Source organism: Nymphalis io, chromosome 22, assembly GCF_905147045.1.
Source record: "Nymphalis io chromosome 22, ilAglIoxx1.1, whole genome shotgun sequence".
Lineage (NCBI taxonomy): Eukaryota > Metazoa > Arthropoda > Insecta > Lepidoptera > Nymphalidae > Nymphalis > Nymphalis io.
In genome coordinates, this window is record NC_065909.1 from 9,853,144 (window position 1) to 9,871,208 (window position 18,065).

Below are 18,065 nucleotides of genomic sequence, written 5' to 3' on the forward strand. Positions count from 1 at the left end.
GTGATATAGCGCATAATCTTGCCGGCTGCACAGTGTTTAGTAAAATTGACCTAATCCGGGCGTATAATCAGATCCCAGTCATCATCATCATCATCATCATCATCAGCCGAAAGACGTCCACTGCTGGACAAAGGCCTCCCCCAAGGATTTCCACGTTGGCCGATCTTGCGCTGCCCGCATCCAACGGCTTCCCGCGACTCGTTCTAAGTCGTCGGTCCACCTTGTAGGGGGCCTGCCCACGCTGCGTCTTCCGGTTCGTGGTCGCCACTCGAGAACCTTTCTGCCCCAGCGGCCGTCGGTTCTGCGAGCAATGTGCCCCGCCCACTGCCACTTCAATTTAGCAATTCTTCGGGCTATGTCGGTTACTTTGGTTCGCCTGCGGATTTCATCATTTCTGATTCGATCTCGCAGAGAAACTCCGAGCATAGCCCTCTCCATTGCCCTTTGAGTGACCTTGAGCCTTCTTATGAGGCCCATTGTGAGCGACCACGTCTCTGATCCATAAGTCATCACTGGCAACACACACTGGTCGAAGACTTTCGACTTGAGACACTGCGGTATTTGGGATGAGAAGATATCGTGTAGCTTCCCGAACGCTGCCCAGCCGAGTTGAATTCGACGATTTACCTCTTTCTCGAAGTTGGACCTACCTAGTTGGATGGTCTGACCTAGGTAGACATAGTTGTCTACAACTTCGAGTGCAGAATTTCCAACCTTGACTTGAGTGGGTGCAACATGGATGTTCGACATGATTTTCGTCTTGTCCATGTTCATTTTTAGACCCACTTGTTGGGAAACCCTGCTGAGGTCATCGAGCATAGTGCCGAGGTCTTCCAAGGTCTCAGCCATAATTACAATGTCATCGGCAAATCGAAGATGAGTGATGTACTCGCCGTTAATATTGATGCCAAGTCCGTTCCAGTCCAGAAGCTTGAAAACATCTTCCAATGCAGCGGTAAACAGTTTCGGAGATATCACGTCTCCCTGTCTTACACCTCTCTGCAGTTGGATAGGTTTTGAGTTCTGATCCTGGAGTCGGATCGACATGGTGGCGTTCTCGTACAAGCACTTTAACACCCTGATATACCGATAATCAATTTGGCACCTTTGAAGAGAATTCAGCACAGCCCAGGTTTCGATCGAATCAAAGGCTTTCTCATAGTCCACAAACGCTAAGCAAAGTGGCTGGTTATACTCCTCAGTCTTCTGTATAACTTGCCGCAGCGTATGTATGTGGTCTATGGTGCTAAAGCCTTTCCGGAATCCGGCTTGTTCGGGTGGCTGGAAGTCGTCAAGCCTTTGCTCGAGACGATTCGTAATGACTCTCGAAAACAACTTGTAAACATGACTCAGCAGTGAGATGGGCCTGTAATTCTTCAGAAGGGTTTTATCACCCTTCTTAAAGAAAAGTACCACCACACTTCTGTGCCATGCTTTTGGCGTTTGACCTTTGGCAATGACGGAGTTAAAAAGCCTCTGAAGAGCCCTGAGGATCGGTGTACCACCCGCCTTCAGAAGCTCGGCTGTAATACCATCATCACCAGGTGCCTTGTTGTTTTTGAGTTGTCCGAGAGCCATTCTAATCTCGAAAAGACTGACGTCCTGAAAATCTTCAGTGTAGTGTCGGGTTAGTCTTGCTCTGGGATCTGCAGCATGACTACTGACAGGTGATTGAGCTGTCGTGTACAGCTGACCGTAGAACTTCTCAACCTCTTCCAACAGCTCAGATCTTGACGTGACTATTCTGCCATCCTCAGTTTTCAGCCTTGTCAGTTGACTCTGACCAACAGACAGATCTCTGGCGAACACTTTAGAGCCTTTGTTCCGCTCGATGGCCTCTTTAATGCGCATTGTATTAAATTGGCGAGTGTCGCGAGTTAGAGACTTTGAAATCCGTCTGTTGATCAGCCGATAGCCGGCAGCATCAGCTGGGGACGTCAGAATCATTTTCCGTCTTTCCTCCATAAGCCGTAGGGTAGAGGCAGAGATCTTTTTGGTTCCTTTTGTACGGCTGGTCTTGAAGGTCTTAGACCCAGCCGTACGGACAGTTTCCACAAGCCTGTCGTTGTATGTGTCCACTTCCTCGCAGTCTGCTAGGCAATCGAATCGGTTTTGGAGTTCGAGCTGAAAGGCTTCGGGATTTCGGATTTGAAGAGGTGATGGTCGGAGCGTAGACTTCATGAGTCGGGACCTCTGGAGTTTAACATTGATATTTAACGAGCCTCTTACGAGTCTGTGATCGCTCCCAGTTTTGACTGCATTGATCACGGAGACGTCATTAAATATTTGTCTTCTCGTCGACAAGATGAAGTCTATCTCATTCTTGGTTTTCCCATCAGGGCTCACCCAGGTCCATTTACGCTGACCTGGCTTCTTGAAAAAGGAGTTCATCATAAAGAGTCCCTCCTTCTCCATAAAGTCGGCCAACATCTGGCCCCGAGTGTTGCGGTCTCCAATTCCATGAGGTCCCACCTTTAACTCATCACCGAATCGTTTGCCCAGCTTCGCGTTGAAGTCCCCCATTACAACAGTGAAATGAGTCTTGTTGGTATGTATGGCTTTAGATAAATCCTCATACATGACCTCAACCTCATCGTCGGAGTGTGTCGAAGTCGGCGCGTATACCTGTATGACCTTCAAAGAATACCGCTTGGTGATTCTGAGTATAAGGTACGCCACCCTAGCCGACACACTCTCGATTTTCACAACGTTGTTAACGAGGTACTTGTGGACTATGAACCCGACACCACCTTGAGACAGTTGATCGCCCTCTCGGAAATAGAGAAGGTTACCGGATTTCAGGATCATCGTATCCTCCCCCTGTCTTCGGACTTCGGATAATCCGACGATATCCCAGTGTAACCTGCTCAATTCTTCCTCCAGTTCGATGATCTTCTCGTCGGTCCGCAGTGTACGCGTGTTATATGTTGCCAGGGCCAGAGGTCGTCGGTGTTGGTAACACGAAATCTGCCGGGGATTCTTAGCACCCCCTGCCCCGCCGTTACCACAGCTGTTACCAAGGCTAGGAATAGCAGGGCTGCCGGGGACTCGGGACACGGCCTACTCATTAACAGCACATAGTCGAGGTAAGCTACCGTTTGTCACCATCGGAACACGGCCTGCTCATACGTCACATAACGAAGCTACCGTTTGTCACCATCGGAGCACGGCCTGCTTATACGTCGTATAATGAAGCTACCGTTTGCCGCCATCGGGACACGGCCTGCTATTCGATTTTACTCTTCATTTCATGGGATTGTCTCTTTTTTCTTTTTTTTAAATAATTTCGGGAAATATTTAATTCAGTAATCACTTGCCCTGATCGATTCAGACATCAGACCTAAACTGTGGGTATCCTCGAACGTTCATCCCACTTCTGATCTCATAAAGGTAAGATCAAATTAAGACAATAACAATCCTAACCTCTATTTATTCAAATAATCTTCAATCAACAGCCAATCGTTGTCCACTGCTGAACATAGGCCTCTCCCAAGGTGCGCCAAAGCTCCCTGTCCTCCGCCTTCCGCATCCAGTTGGTGCCCGCCACTTTCTTAAGGTCGTCGGTCCACCTGGCTGGAGGGCGCCCTACGCTGCGCTTGCCGATTCGCGGTCTCCACTCTAGGACTCGTCTGCTCCAACGGCCATCGGTCCTACGACATACGTGACCAGCCCACTGCCACTTCAGCCTGCTAATTTTGCAAGCTATGACGGTGACTCCGGTTCTTTTCCGGATAATCTCATTTCTGATCTTATCCTTCAAAGATACTCCGAGCATAGCTCGCTCCATAGCACGCTGAGTGACTTTGAATTTGTGGACTAGTCCCGCAGTTAGTGTCCACGTTTCGGCACCGTATGTCATGGCAGGTAAGACGCATTGGTTGAAGACTCTTAACATGAGCAAATCACAAAATAAACTAAATAGGAACTAAAAAAACAAAATTAGCACAAATAAATGAAATCAGAATTAGCGATCACCAATATTACGAATAGCACTTGAGAGCACAACCACACAACCGTCTCGCCCCAGCGCCGATGCAAAAAGTGAAGCGCCACACGGTATTGCTCCGTTCTCGTGTTGCTATCCCTTCCACCTGACGTCATCGCGCCGATGTACTAGGTTGAGAGGGATTTTCCTCTAAGACGGCCGTTCCTGACAGCTGAACGGCCTCGTCAGCTTGGATTTCTGCAGCAGGGTCTCTTTGTAGTCCATCCTCACTTGATGGTTCCTCATCAACATCATTCTCTACAGTCCCGAAGAATGCCTCGCATGTATCCTGGGTCCAATCACCCCGCCACGGAACAATACGACGGAGGATGAGCCTCAGCCTCATCAGCACGGTCCACAGCTTCCAAACGTCAGCACTACATCCAGGAACGCGCGTCGGCTCCAACACTCGACCGCACCGTCCGGCCGCTGCACAAGAAGTGTCGTATGCGCCGCAATCAATCAATGGTCCTCCTGGCTGGCCTAGGCCAGTCTGGGTAAGGGCCTCGGGGTTGCCCTCCCTACCCGGGATGGTCCTCCCCGACGGTTCATCCGTCGTGTCCTTGCGTTTTGGCCCAGAGGGCCAGGGTCGTTATGACCCGGTGGCTATAAGTCCTTACGAATACGATTACGATTTTCCTTTTTTGAGGGTGATGTCGTCCTACCGTGTCTCCAGATCGTCGTCGTCCTCTTCACCGATGCCCGCATCGGCGCTGATGGTCGGCGACAGTAGGAGCTCACGAGGTAACGGACGCCCCTCAGGTGGTCTGGCATGAAGCGGTGCTATACCGTGGAGGTGTACGCTCGCACTGCTATCTGCCTTAGCAAATAGCGAGCGAGCGAGCTTGCGGACGAACTCCTCCACGGTGGGCGTCCTGGTGTCTCGATGGATGACATCATTTCTGACGTACCTCGGAGCTCCTACAATCAAGCGTAGGCATCGGTTCTGTTGGATCTGAATCCTCCGCTTCTGGTACGCTGAGCAGAGTGCGTACCAGGCGGGGGCCGCATACGTCAGGCGCGAGCGGACGTAGGCACCGTAGACCCTCAGTCTGGTTTTCAACGGAAGTCGCGACGTGAAGAGGGTGTGCAGCTTAGACCGGGCAGCCGCGGCATGACTCACCACCTTGTTAACGGTGGGTATCATGCGCAGCCTGCGGTCCAAGTGACACCCCAAGTAGCAGACTGAGGTCTGCCATCCCACGTCCTGGCCTCGGAAGGTGAGCCGACGCATCGGCTTATCAGCACCGACAAGCAGAGCGGCCGTCTTACCAACGTTGACAGCCATCCTCCACTTGTCTAGCCAATCTGGTATCAGATCCAACACACGTTGCATCCTGTTTATGGCGACGATCTGGTGGTAGGACGACGAAAAGAATGCGCTGTCGTCCGCGTACAGGGCCAGCATCACATCCTCTTCACCCTCTCGCAGATGGTCGCGGAGGGTAGGGATGTCGTCCGTGTACACCGCATATAGACGCGGTGACAGGCAGCTACCCTGGGGTACTCCGGCTCGAATGGGGCGCGGCTGAGAATCCGCGCCTTCCACCGAGACATAGAAGCTTCGGCCTTCCAAAAACGACGCCACTACTGGCACATACGCGAGAGGCGCCGAGGTGTTCAGGAGCTTAGCCAGGAGTCCAGCATGCCACACGCAGTCGAAGGCCTTCTCCATGTCGAGAAAGACCCCGACGGTGGGATGCCCTTTGTTTCGCTCACTGGCTAAGTGGCTAAGAACTCTCGCCAGCTGGAGCATCGTTGAGTGGTCGCTGCGGAATCCGAACTGCTCCTCGCGCAGGGGCAGGTGAGGCGCGAGTCTCCGCAGCAACAGACGCTCGAACAGCTTGGCGATGTGCGAGAGTAGCGTGATAGGCCGATAGCTTGCCGGGAAGCGACGATCCTTCCCGGGTTTAGGGAGGGCGATAACCTTCCCTCTCTTCCACGCCTCGGGGAAGTGTCCGGTCCGGAGTATCCCGTTAAATGCACTCGCGAGCGCTACGAGGCAGTTATTGGGTAGCTGCATCAACGCGGCGTTGGTAATTCCGTCGGGGCCTGGCGCCTTCCTCTTCGGTAGTCGGAAGACGGCCTTCCGCAGCTCGGACAGAGAGATATAATCGTCTCCCTAGAGCGGCGGGATTGGGGCCGACAGGAATATCTCTACTTGACTCTGGATCGCCGCGTGATGATGGACGACATCGATCTTAGACAAGTCCGGTGGGTTGGGGGTAAATTGACCCTCCAAATATTCCGCCAGTATCTCTGCTCTGTCGCTGGCGGAATATCTTCTGTTACCCGCTCGATCTAGGAGCGGGTAGACAGGCGAGTCATGTCCGGTAAGTTGTTTGCAGAGGTGGTACAGCGTAGTGTCGTGCTCGGATGCTCGATCGATGGTGGCCTCCCAGTAGTGATCCTCGAGAGCCACGAGCGCACGCGACACTTCCTCTGCAATTCTGTTGAGGTCACGCTTCACCCTCGGGCAGCACGTTCGCGCCCATAGTCGGCGAAGATTACGCTTCTTCCTCAGTTTCACTCGGAGCGAGCTCGGCAGCTGGTCCTGACGACTTCTCGGCGTGTTTCCTTGAGAGGTGGCTGCTTCTTTGGCTTTCTGGATCTCCTCAGAAATTTTAGAAGCAGCTCCTTCTACATCTTCAGTCGTCGCGATCGGGACCGTGAGCTCAAACTCCGAGAGCTCTGAGGAGTAGCGCCCCCAGTCGACCCGCAAACGAGGGGAGCGGGGCACTGTGAAGTCGCGCTGGAGGGCGATTGTGACCAAAATTGGTAGATGTTGTGTGTTGAGGTCGTAGTTCACCTCAACATCGATGGGTGCGTCTAGTCGGTGGTGCAGCACGATGTTCAGGACGTCCGGCTGGTACGTAGGGTTAGTCGGTATGTGGGTCGGCGCTCCTGGACCCAACACACCGTAACCCTGTCGTTCGCTATCCTCGAGCAGGTGCCTACCCGCCTGGGTGACGACGCGCGAGCCCCAAGCGTGGTGCTTCGCGTTCAGATCACCCACGATCAGTGTAGGCATCGGCGAGTCGATAAGCGATTGGACATCGGTGCTGCAGAAAACCTGTCCGGGTGGCTTGTAGGCGGCATACAGCAGCAGCTCCGTCTCACCAGCATGCACACGCACCCCCTGCGTACGTAGGCTCACAAACGGTGCATGTGCAAGTTCTTCGTGTATGATATACCTCCTCACCAGGGCTGCAGTTCCTCTGAATGGGCAGCCCCGGGGAGAGACTTCATCTCGCCGATACACGAAGAAGTTCGGGATTCGGAGCTCGATTTCGGCCGAGAGCTTCGTCTCGCCCAGGAGGATTACGTGAATATCCTGCGACTGGGCGAGTAGGGTCAGCTCCCGGATATGGCCACGTATGCCACCTGGGTTCCAATAAAGTATTCTCAGCTGGAATTAAGCTTCGCAAGAGCGGCTATTCCAGCTGAGATGGCAGGTATTATGTCCTGGCCTTGTGTATAGGCGACCAGGATCGCTGTCAGTGCCTCCATGAAGACCCGGACGATGATGGTGGTGTCCGGGCCTTTCGCACTGGCTGAGGTTGTCATCTGCACAGGGGGAGGCACTTCTTGCCTCACCACCGGCCGCGTGGCGGCAGCCGGAGCGGACTTTGGCTCCGTCGCTGCCTTCCTGGGCTGCGGCGTCGATGCCGCCGCAGGCTCAGTCCTGGGTGGCCTAGCTGCCCTCTTCCTCTTCCTCTTTCTGCTAGGCGCCTTTAGAGGTTGGTCCCTGGCCGTCGGCTGGTTGACTGGATGCGCCAGAGTTGTTGGGGGCGCAAGCTTAGCTCGCACCTCCGTGGCTTTCTTCACAGGAGGTGGCTGCTTTGTTCACTGGTCGACTACTATCGTCGCTCTGGGTTCTGCGACGATAGGGCGACCGACCACCTGCTTAGGTGCTACCGGGGGGACACGCTCTCTGTCCCCCTTTGGCTGTGCTCTCGGTCCGTTCGGGCGAGGGGCGGGCACGTTAATGCCCCTCCTTCGTGCTTCTTTTTTGAAGACTGGGCACCTTCGGTCCTTTGCTGTGTGCGCCTTTGCACAGTTTGCGCACGTTGGTGGTTCTGTTAATGGTCTCGGGCAGTCCCGTGCCAGGTGTTCGCCGGCGCAACGAACACACTTCTGTTGCCTGTGGCAATTGGCCGAGGAGTGGCCAAATGCCTGGCAGCGGTGGCATTGAGATGGGCTCTTCGCGCCTCTCCAGGCCTCGATCAGCAGGCCGGGCATGCACAGGAGCTCAGTAGTTCTATATAAACTTGTGAGCTCCTGCTCCTTCAGGTGCACCAGCTGGACGAAATAGGTGCACCCATGTCGACCTCTTCCGCCTGGGATCGCCTTCGCGCTCTGCGCAGGGAACCCTAAACTGCGCAGGGCGGCGATCACCTCTTCCGGGGGTGTGTCGAGTGGCAGCCCCCTAATGGCCACCTTGGTTGGCAGTTCCGCGGCTGGGCTATAGCAGTCTTATCCTGGTTCATAGCCTCAGTCAAATGGCGCTGAATGACCCGGAACTCCTCCGCGGATCCGGGCAAGAAGCGCACTCCCTTTCCCAAAGGGCGTGCGTTCGGGGCGTGTCCAAGCTTGCTCTTCAGCACCTCAAAGTGCCTCGTCCAGTTCAGTAAGCGTTCCGCCGTAATCGGCGGGTAGCTGGAACGAGGCGTCGTTCTTGGGGCTGGTACCGGTGCAGGGGCCCGACTCCTGGGCGACGCTGGAGCGGCAGCGGCCGCCGCATAGGAGACCCCTGACGGCCCCGGTTGCAGTGAAGTGGGACGGGAGGCTGTCCTCTCCTCGACCGTCGATGGCAGGGCCGCGTAGCTCGTCGAGTCACGCGGCCAGGTGTCTTGCGACTCCCCCTCCTTCGAGGAGGGGGATCGCGGCGGTGGTAATTCCCTTGGCCGTCCTTCTACGCTTGCTTCGCCCGTTGTAGGCGATGCCGCGCGCGATGAAGACGCCGAGTCCTCCGGCGATCCGTACGACGGTGACGCGGGGGAGACGTCGGTTTTGGGGCGCTTGTCCTCCCCTTCTAAAGACTCCGCAGAAAAGTCCGGTCTCGGGCGCTTGGCTCCTTCCGTGCCTGCTGTAGACTCAGCTACAGTGGCAGCGAAGTCTGCTTCAGCAGCCCGGTGGACGTCCGGTTTCTGCATGCATTATGCGAATACGTGGGGCGGCGGCGGGGGTGAGGGTGACAGGCACGGTCGAGTTGTCGAAGATGTCTCTTCGAACAACTGACCGCGCGATGCCAGACCTGCCTCGGCCACGCTTGCGTTGGTCTAAGGGGGGGGCTCCCCCCCTTCAGACATGATGGTGGTGTCGGATTACTGCTCTTGTAGGATACACACGGGCACCAAGACCTCAGCGCGTGCAACCAAGCCAGGTGAGACCCCTAGGGGAGGCCCAGCTAAGCGCCCGCGAGCGGAAGTTCGGTCCGTGCACACCGGTAATTATAGTCTTCAGCTGTCCGATACTGTATTGATCCTGCAGGATTTTTTGATTACCAAAAAAGTGCAGGATCCACTCGTGCGCTTCTCTTCTTAGAGCAGGCAGACTCCTGGCAACTAGCACCGGCCGTTTCCTCAAGTCGACGTCGGAGGCGAGACGTTGGAGCGGCGAGTACAACTGCAAGCAGAGGGGGTCGTTGCGGGGAGCGGGGATGTCCAAAAAGAGAGATGGAACGACTTACATACACAACTATCTCACCGAATACAATACGAGAATATTCAGAGAATACCCTCAATATATATATTCGATTCGATATATTATATATATAAGTGTGTAGTATATAAGTGTAGTAGTATGCGCCGCTCAGCCGGTGAATCATTGACTCCGTCGAGCGCCGACAAATAGCGCTAGCGTTCCAGACATGATACGATTGCGACAAATATATTCCGCAGCCGCTTGAGTCGACTTGCCATACGAGCCAGCCAGCAGCGCAGCACGCAGCACGCATTCGTTAGCAGTTGCTAATTAAAATTATTTACTAAAAGTGACTTGACATACCGTTAACAATAAAGACAGACTAGTAGGGCCAGTACAGTCTTTTCCTTATACTCTTAATAGAAAAGCGCCAAACACGCTTCAGAACACAATTGCCAATGTGAGACCAACTCTCGTTATCACCATCCAAATCAATCAAGACCGACTCACTGTTTATGATCTCCTGGTACATTAACATTGTAATCCTAACTGGAACTAATTGAATCTTAATCTAATCGTTCGGTGAGACCGATACACTGTTTATGATGTCCTGGTACATTAACACTGTAATCCTAACTGAAACTAATTGACTCTTTTTGTCTAATCGTTCGGTGAGACCGACTCACTGTTTATGATCTCCTGGTACATTAACACTGTAATCCTAACTGGAACTAATTGACTCTTTTAATCTAATCGTTCGGTGAGACCGACACACTGTTTATGATCTCCTGGTAGATTAACACTGTAATCCTAACTGAAACTAATTGACTCTTTTAATCTAATCGTTTGGTGAAACCGTCTCACTGTTTATGTTCTCCTGGTACATTAACAACGTAATCCTAATTCTAAATCTTTGAAACTAATAATAATAATATCCTGGGACATTTTTCACACACGGCCATGTGATCCCAAATTAAGCTTGTACAAAACTCGTGCTATGGAAACCTGACAACTGATATACTACATATACTACTTTTCTTTTGTAAATACATACTTATACAGAAAATTACACCCAGACTCAGGACAAACAGACATGTTCATGCACACAAATGTCTGTCCTGGGTGGGAATCGAATCCACAACCTTCGGCGTGAAAAGGCAAGTATCTACCAACCGCGCCAAACGTCTCGTCAAAATTAACTCTTTTAATCTAATCGTTCGGTGAGACCGACTCACTGTTTATGATCTCCTGGTACATTAACACTGTAATCCTAACTGAAACTAATTGACTCTTTTAATCTAATCGTACGGTGAGACCGACTCACTGTTTATGATCTCCTGGTACGTTAACACTGTAATCCTAACTGAAACTAATTGACTCTTTTAATCTAATCGTTCGGTGAGACCGACTCACTGTTTATGTTCTCCTGGTACATTAAAACTGTAATCCTAACTGAAACTAATTGACTCTTTTAATCTAATCGTTCGGTGAGACCGACTCACTGTTTATAATCTCCTGGTACATAAACACTGTAATCCTAACTAAAACTAATTGACTCTTTTAATCTAATTATATAAATATATATATTTTATAATATATTCATGTTTTGTCCTAGACATTAGCATAACGTTACTTGAAGTAGAAACTAGATGTCGCCAGTGTGCACTGTTTTGAGATTATTTTTTTTATCATTGTAGGCACAACCTGGTGCTGGTGCCGCTTTCTACTATCTACATTACACGTTGAGTGCTCCGCCAGTCGGTACGCGTCAGATTGTGTTTTGCGTTTTAATAGTTCCGTTAGAAGTGTTAGTTAGCAGGGGCAAGTGTACATGCCACGGTAGCATGCGAAAGCGATCCCGTGGCGCTCCTCGTTAAGACGGAAAGGGTACCGCTGGTTTTTTAGTGGGTATCCCGATGTTCGGGGCGCACTCGGTGCCTTGGACACCGGCGAGTCCCACATACCCCCCCACTGTTCCCGTGGGGGAAACGTGTAATGCGTTATTCCAGCGTTAAAAAAAAAGGGGCAAGTGTACACGTGTTGTTTCGAAAGACTATGAGTACACAGCTAACAAAATTAGAAAGTAGTTTTTTATTTATAGAATAGAAAGGTGGACGAGCATATGGGCCACCTGATGGTAAATGGTTACCAACGCCCATAGACATTGGCATTGTAAGAAATGTTAACCATCGCTTACATCACCAATGTGCCACAAACCTTGGGAATTAAGATGTTATGTCCCTTGTGCCTGTAATAACAAAGGCTCACTCACCCTTAGATCCGGTACACAACAATACCAAGTACTGCTGTTTTGCGGTAGAATATCCGATGAGTAGGTGGTACGCGGAGCTTGCACAAAGCTCTACCACCAGTAGAAGTTTTGTTCCGACTAAGTTGGAACAAAAGTTGATGCGCACACGACGCAGTAATCGACATAGGACATTGAGATCGAGGAGACTGTCATCATCGTCAGATACATCGCGACCGTCATCTAGCTTGAGTTCCGAATCGCGCTCGTCGCTGACAGAGCACGAACATGCGGGCGCACTACCGCCGAAGGCGCTATGCATCGAAGGTAAATATATATATATAAGTTTCTTTAAATCAATAGTGTGGTTAAACTGTATCTTAATTGAAGCACCCACCCTCAACCCGGAGGTGGTAGCTGCCATTCCAGAAGCTGTTCATAAAAGAGGTAAAGGTATTGAGTTCAGACGAAACAGCGCGAAACAGCGAACTTCCGCAGTGTCATACATAGCCGAAGCTCTTACATCCCTTATGACATCAGAAACAAAAAATACTGACGTTATTCAAACATTGATAGACGCTATTAAGCTTATGTGTGATAGACAGTACACTGATTCAACAATAAGAAGAAGCTTCATTCTTAATACCTTGAGAAAGGAGCCTAAAAATTAATTGCAAGCGACAAAAATCGACAAATTGTTTTTAGCGAAAACCTAGCTGAAACTCTAAAAGCAACTAAGGCTACCTCAAGATCCGTAGCAGACATGAAACTATCTCCTTCTAAGCAACATACTGTAAAAACTAAACAGTATGTAGTGGTATGAATGATTAAGAAGGAGTGTTGAGCGAGTAAAAGTTGAAGAGAAAGAGTTTATAGATAGAAAGGACAGTTTATTGGGAGTCACAAGCACACACACACTAAAAGTCAGAAGAAGAAGAATAAGTTTAGAAGAGGCACAGAATTACACAGAGACAGTTACAAATTATGAATTGTAAAAATAGGACGCGGCGGATACAATTTCTTAGAATTTCCAATCGAGTTAATCGCGGGTAAGCGTACAGCTGACTGACTCGATCGGCCGGTGCATCGTCCATCCGCGCGGCGCAAGCGCCGCCCCTCTGTGACGTAGTCGTTCGAGACAATGGGACCGGGCAGCGGCCGATCTATTTATTCACTACTAACAATTATGTTTGCGTGTCCGCTTTACATACAAATAAACATGTGCACTATTTTACAATACATTTCTTTACACTTACTCACTTTTATATTTATGAAAATATATAACCATGCTACATCACCCCCCTTCAGAGACCGGGTTACGGGCGATAATAGTCGGGAAATTTTACAATGCGGCCCGAGTGTGTTTTCTTAATATTATCACCGGAAAAAGATAACCTCTGATGTTTCTCTCGTGTGTTGTGATGATGAGTGTGGACGTTGGATGGTGGTGTATTGTGATGGTGTGTGAGAGTGTAGGATGGTAGTGTGTTTGTTGGATCACTAAGTATGTAGGCCGGTTTTAAGCGATCTATCGATACTGTAACCTGTTTACCATTTACCATGATTTTGTACACCTTGTCGCTACGTGAAATAACTAAGTGAGGTCCGGAGTATGCTGGTGTTAGGGATCGTTTAGTGGTGTCGTCTCTGAGAAAAACGTGAGATGATGTGGGTAAGTCCTTATAAATGAAACTTTTGACCTTACCACTGTGGTGTGAGCTTGGCGATGGATGCAAGTTCCGCACAAAACTACGCAACCAAGACAGGTAGTCCGTCATGTCTGCCGTTTCTTCGCTACGAGGATCGAGAAAGTCGCCAGGTAGTCGCAGAGGTTGGCCGTAAACAAGTTCAGCCGGTGAGGCTTGTATGTCTTCCTTGTATGCGCTGCGAATTCCCAGTAAGACAAGAGGAAGGGACTCAACCCAAGGTCCATTACCGTGGCAGGTTATTGCAGCCTTGAGCTGCCGGTGAAACCTCTCCACGAGTCCGTTGCACGCTGGGTGATAAGCCGTGGTTCTCCGATGCTGAAAACCAGCACAGACAGACAATTTTTTAAATAGGGCTGATTCGAATTGTCTGCCCCTATCGGTAACTATATCTGTGGGACAACCAAATCGAGATATCCATCCGCTTAATAAGGCCTTTGCCACAGTTTCTGCGGTTATTTCCATTAGAGGGATTGCCTCAGGCCATCGCGTAAAGCGGTCTACGGCCGTAAGGCAGTATCGGTACCCGTGACATAACGGCAAGGGTCCTATCAAATCGATGTGGACAAACGCGAATCTCAATTGTGGCAGTTTAAAATTTCCCACTGGAGCAAAGACATGCCTGGTCACCTTACTGCGTTGGCAAGCGAGGCAATTGCGTACCCAGCTCCGGCAGTCTTTCCTTACTCCAGGCCACACGTAGCGTTCTGAGACCAACTTGGCAGTAGCATTGGCACCAGGATGACTCAAGCAGTGTAGACTTTCGTATACCTGCCTGCGTAAGTCTCTGGGAACAAAAGGTCTTGGGGTGGTGCTACTGACATCGCAGTACAGCTTATCCCGAGATCCAGGAATTTTTATTTGCTGGAGTTGCAGAGATGTGTTGCCTTTTAACAGCTCTGATAACTCAGTATCAGAACTTTGAGCTAAAGCTATTCTCTCAGGGTCAACAGGTTGGGTGATTTCCTCAATACGCGACAAAGTATCTGCCACCACGTTGTTTTTACCAGATATATGTCTGATATCGGTGGTAAATTGAGCTATCAGATCGAGGTGGCGAAACTGCCTAGGAGAACAATTGTTCTTACGATTATGAAAAGCGAAGGTGAGAGGTTTGTGGTCTGTGTAGACTACGAAGTCGCGAGCTTCTAACATGTGCCTGAAATATTTGATGCTCTCGTAGATGGCAAGCAGTTCACGATCGTAAGGCGAATACTTGATCTGAGCTGGGCTTAACTTTCGAGAGAAGAATGCAAGAGGCTGCCATGCCCCCTCCTTCAGCTGCTGAACGACCGCGCCAACAGCTCTATCCGATGCATCAGTGACCAGGGCCAGCTTTGCGTCGCAGTCTGGATGTGCTAACATGGCGGCTTGACAAAGGCTGTTTTTGCAGCTTTCAAAAGCCTCAACTTCCCGTGCGGTCAAGTTGACTGGACTGGAACCCTTGACAGAACCAGATAGTAGTTCGTTTAAAGGTGCCTGGTAAGTCGCTGCGCCGGGAATAAACCTACGGTAAAAATTCACCATGCCTAAGAAACGACGTAATTGTCTTACCGTCGTTGGAATGGGAAATTCCTTAATTGCATCTACCTTAGACGGCAGTGGTGTTGTTCCCTTAGCTGTGATGCGATGACCTAAGAACGTGACCTCCGATACACCGAAGATACACTTAGAGCTGTTTATAACCATACCGTATTCTCGGAGTCTGGTGAAGAGCTGGTGGAGGTGCATCTCGTGGGTCTGTTGGTCTTTTGAAAATACGAGGAAATCGTCCAGGAAAGCATATGTGAAGTCAAGACCTCTGAGCATTTCGTCGACGAAACGCTGAAACGTCTGTCCGGCGTTACGAAGTCCAAACGTCATGTATGGAAATTCATAAAGTCCGAACGGCGTTGTAATAGCGGTCTTCGGAATATCCTCTGGATTCACCCTGATTTGGTTGTACGCCTTTTCCAGATCTATTGTGGAGAATACAGTACAGCCGGAGAGGCTGTGAGTGAAGTCCTGTATGTGACGGATGGGATACCTGTCTGGAATCGTGCGAGCGTTGAGCATCCTATAGTCGCCACAAGGTCGCCAGCCGTCATTTTTCTTTGGCGCTAGGTGTAAAGGCGATGCCCATGGTGATTCGGAAGGACGACAGATACCACTTTGCAGCATGGTTTCAAATTCAGCCTTCGCAATTTTAAGCTTGTCTGGTGCTAGCCGGCGAGGTATACAAAATACTGGTGGTCCAGGTGTTGTTTTAATGAAGTGCATCGTATTGTGTGAGTGTGTACGGTGTATGCCAGGTGGGCGAGTAATATCGGGGTACTGTCGTAGTATGTCGTGGTATGCAGAATTACCAGAGATTACCTTTACCGATGATATTACGTCTGCTGAATGGGCAGACGAAGCCGGGGACGTAAGCGTAGTTGTGTTGTCGATAAGACGCTGGTTTCTGCAATCAACAATTAGATTGTAATAAGACAAAAAATCCACGCCTATTATCGCCTTCGTAACGTCCGCAATAATAAATCTCCAAGTAAAGTCACGACGTAACCCTAAGTTTAAATTTAAATTAATAAAACAGTAAGTATAAATTTGTGTACCGTTAGCCGCACTTAACTCGAACTTCGTTTTTTCACGTCGTCCTGATAAGGCTGATCGGGGGAAAACGCATAGATCGCTGCCGGTGTCCACTAAAAATTGGTTTTTGGTTCTGCGATCGGTCATTACTGATCGCCCTTTGCGTTTCCCGACGCTCGGTAGTCACATGGCGGTATACACTTTTTAGCACGTTCGCCGAAATGTTGATGGTACCAGCAGTGTGATGAAGATTTTGATCGCGTAGAACTCGAGCGATGACGACTGCGGTTCCGGTATCTAGACCGTCCGCGCTCTCTCGACATCCTTTCTATTTTTTCGGTTAAACTAGCGACTTGTTTAGCCAGGGCTGCAATTTCGGTATTTTCACTGCTATTACTCGTGACGGCTGATGTTGACGCCATTTGAGGTCCGACCACGTCGCTAATTCGGTCAGCTAATTCCGCCAGATCGTCCATCGTGCTTTTCGATTGCAAAGCAATAATTGCTTGCATATTATGAGGGAGTCGACTTGCCCATATAGTGCGCAGGAAGTCTTCTGGTACTCCAGGTCCAGCTAAGTTCGTAAGATGCCTGTAGAACTGTGAAGGTTTTCTGTCTCCTAATTCCTCGTGCATGAGGAGCTGCTTTAATTTCTTCTCCTTGGAAGCAGATAATCTTTTTATCAACTCGCTTTTTAGCCTTTCATATTTATTAGTAGTTAAGTTAAGCATATTGAGGGTCCAAATTCCCCGTTACATAATAAAACTTGGTCTCGTCAGTTTTTATATTTGACAGAGCAAACTGTGCTTCCATCTGGGAGAACCAAAGAGCTGGTTTCTCGGCGTAAAATGGTGGGATTCTTACACCAACCCGAAATGATTCATACGTGGTCTCACCCGCATGTTCCGGAACGTTCGGTGCCATTTCGATGCGTGCTTTAGGCTCGCTCATCTTGCTTGTGTTCTTCGGGGTCACCAGTTGTAGTGGTATGAATGATTAAGAAGGAGTGTTGAGCGAGTAAAAGTTGAAGAGAAAGAGTTTATAGATAGAAAGGACAGTTTATTGGGAGTCACAAGCACACACACACTAAAAGTCAGAAGAAGAAGAATAAGTTTAGAAGAGGCACAGAATTACACAGAGACAGTTACAAATTATGAATTGTAAAAATAGGACGCGGCGGATACAATTTCTTAGAATTTCCAATCGAGTTAATCGCGGGTAAGCGTACAGCTGACTGACTCGATCGGCCGGTGCATCGTCCATCCGCGCGGCGCAAGCGCCGCCCCTCTGTGACGTAGTCGTTCGAGACAATGGGACCGGGCAGCGGCCGATCTATTTATTCACTACTAACAATTATGTTTGCGTGTCCGCTTTACATACAAATAAACATGTGCACTATTTTACAATACATTTCTTTACACTTACTCACTTTTATATTTATGAAAATATATAACCATGCTACAAGTATAAACATTTAAACTAGCGTGTTCCTCCCCAGAACGACCGGCTGAGAGGCATTCAGAGGACGAAGGAGCCTGCCAATAAGGATCGCCCCGACAAATCAACGAAGCAGTCGTCGCGTCCAGCATAGCATCGCAACCGCCATTAGATGCGGTAAAATATGTCGGTAGGCTTTCTTACTTTCGCAGACATTGGTGACTTGACGTGATTGATGACACGTGTGATAGAACTATTCTGTCATGGGTTGAAGGGTATCAAATACCCTTTTCTCGTCTGGTAAAACAGACAAACCTTCCCGTAAAAAGAATATTTAGGAGGTGGACGTTGTAGCGGTAAAATAAAACTTCTTATTGTAGAACAGTAGAAACGGTGGAATATGGTGGAATGCTTTATTAAAAAATGGTACGAGTATATATACAAAAAGTGAAGTAAAAATTAACCAATGAGAATA

General features: G+C 49.7%; 1 protein-coding gene across 1 annotated transcript; it reads right to left on the minus strand.

Annotated features, from left to right (window-relative positions):
- Positions 1–16,299: 16,299 nt before the first annotated feature.
- LOC126777332 (uncharacterized) lies at positions 16,300–16,884 on the minus strand. The gene has a single exon (XM_050500331.1). The coding sequence runs from the start codon at positions 16,882–16,884 to the stop codon at positions 16,300–16,302; it is 585 nt and encodes a 194-aa protein (XP_050356288.1).
- Between the last annotated feature and the right edge of the window lie 1,181 nt (positions 16,885–18,065).

Bases quoted from the DNA above. Each gene is read 5' to 3' on its own strand.
- LOC126777332 (XM_050500331.1), bottom strand. From the start codon at position 16,884: ATGCTTAACTTAACTACTAATAAATATGAAAGGCTAAAAAGCGAGTTG.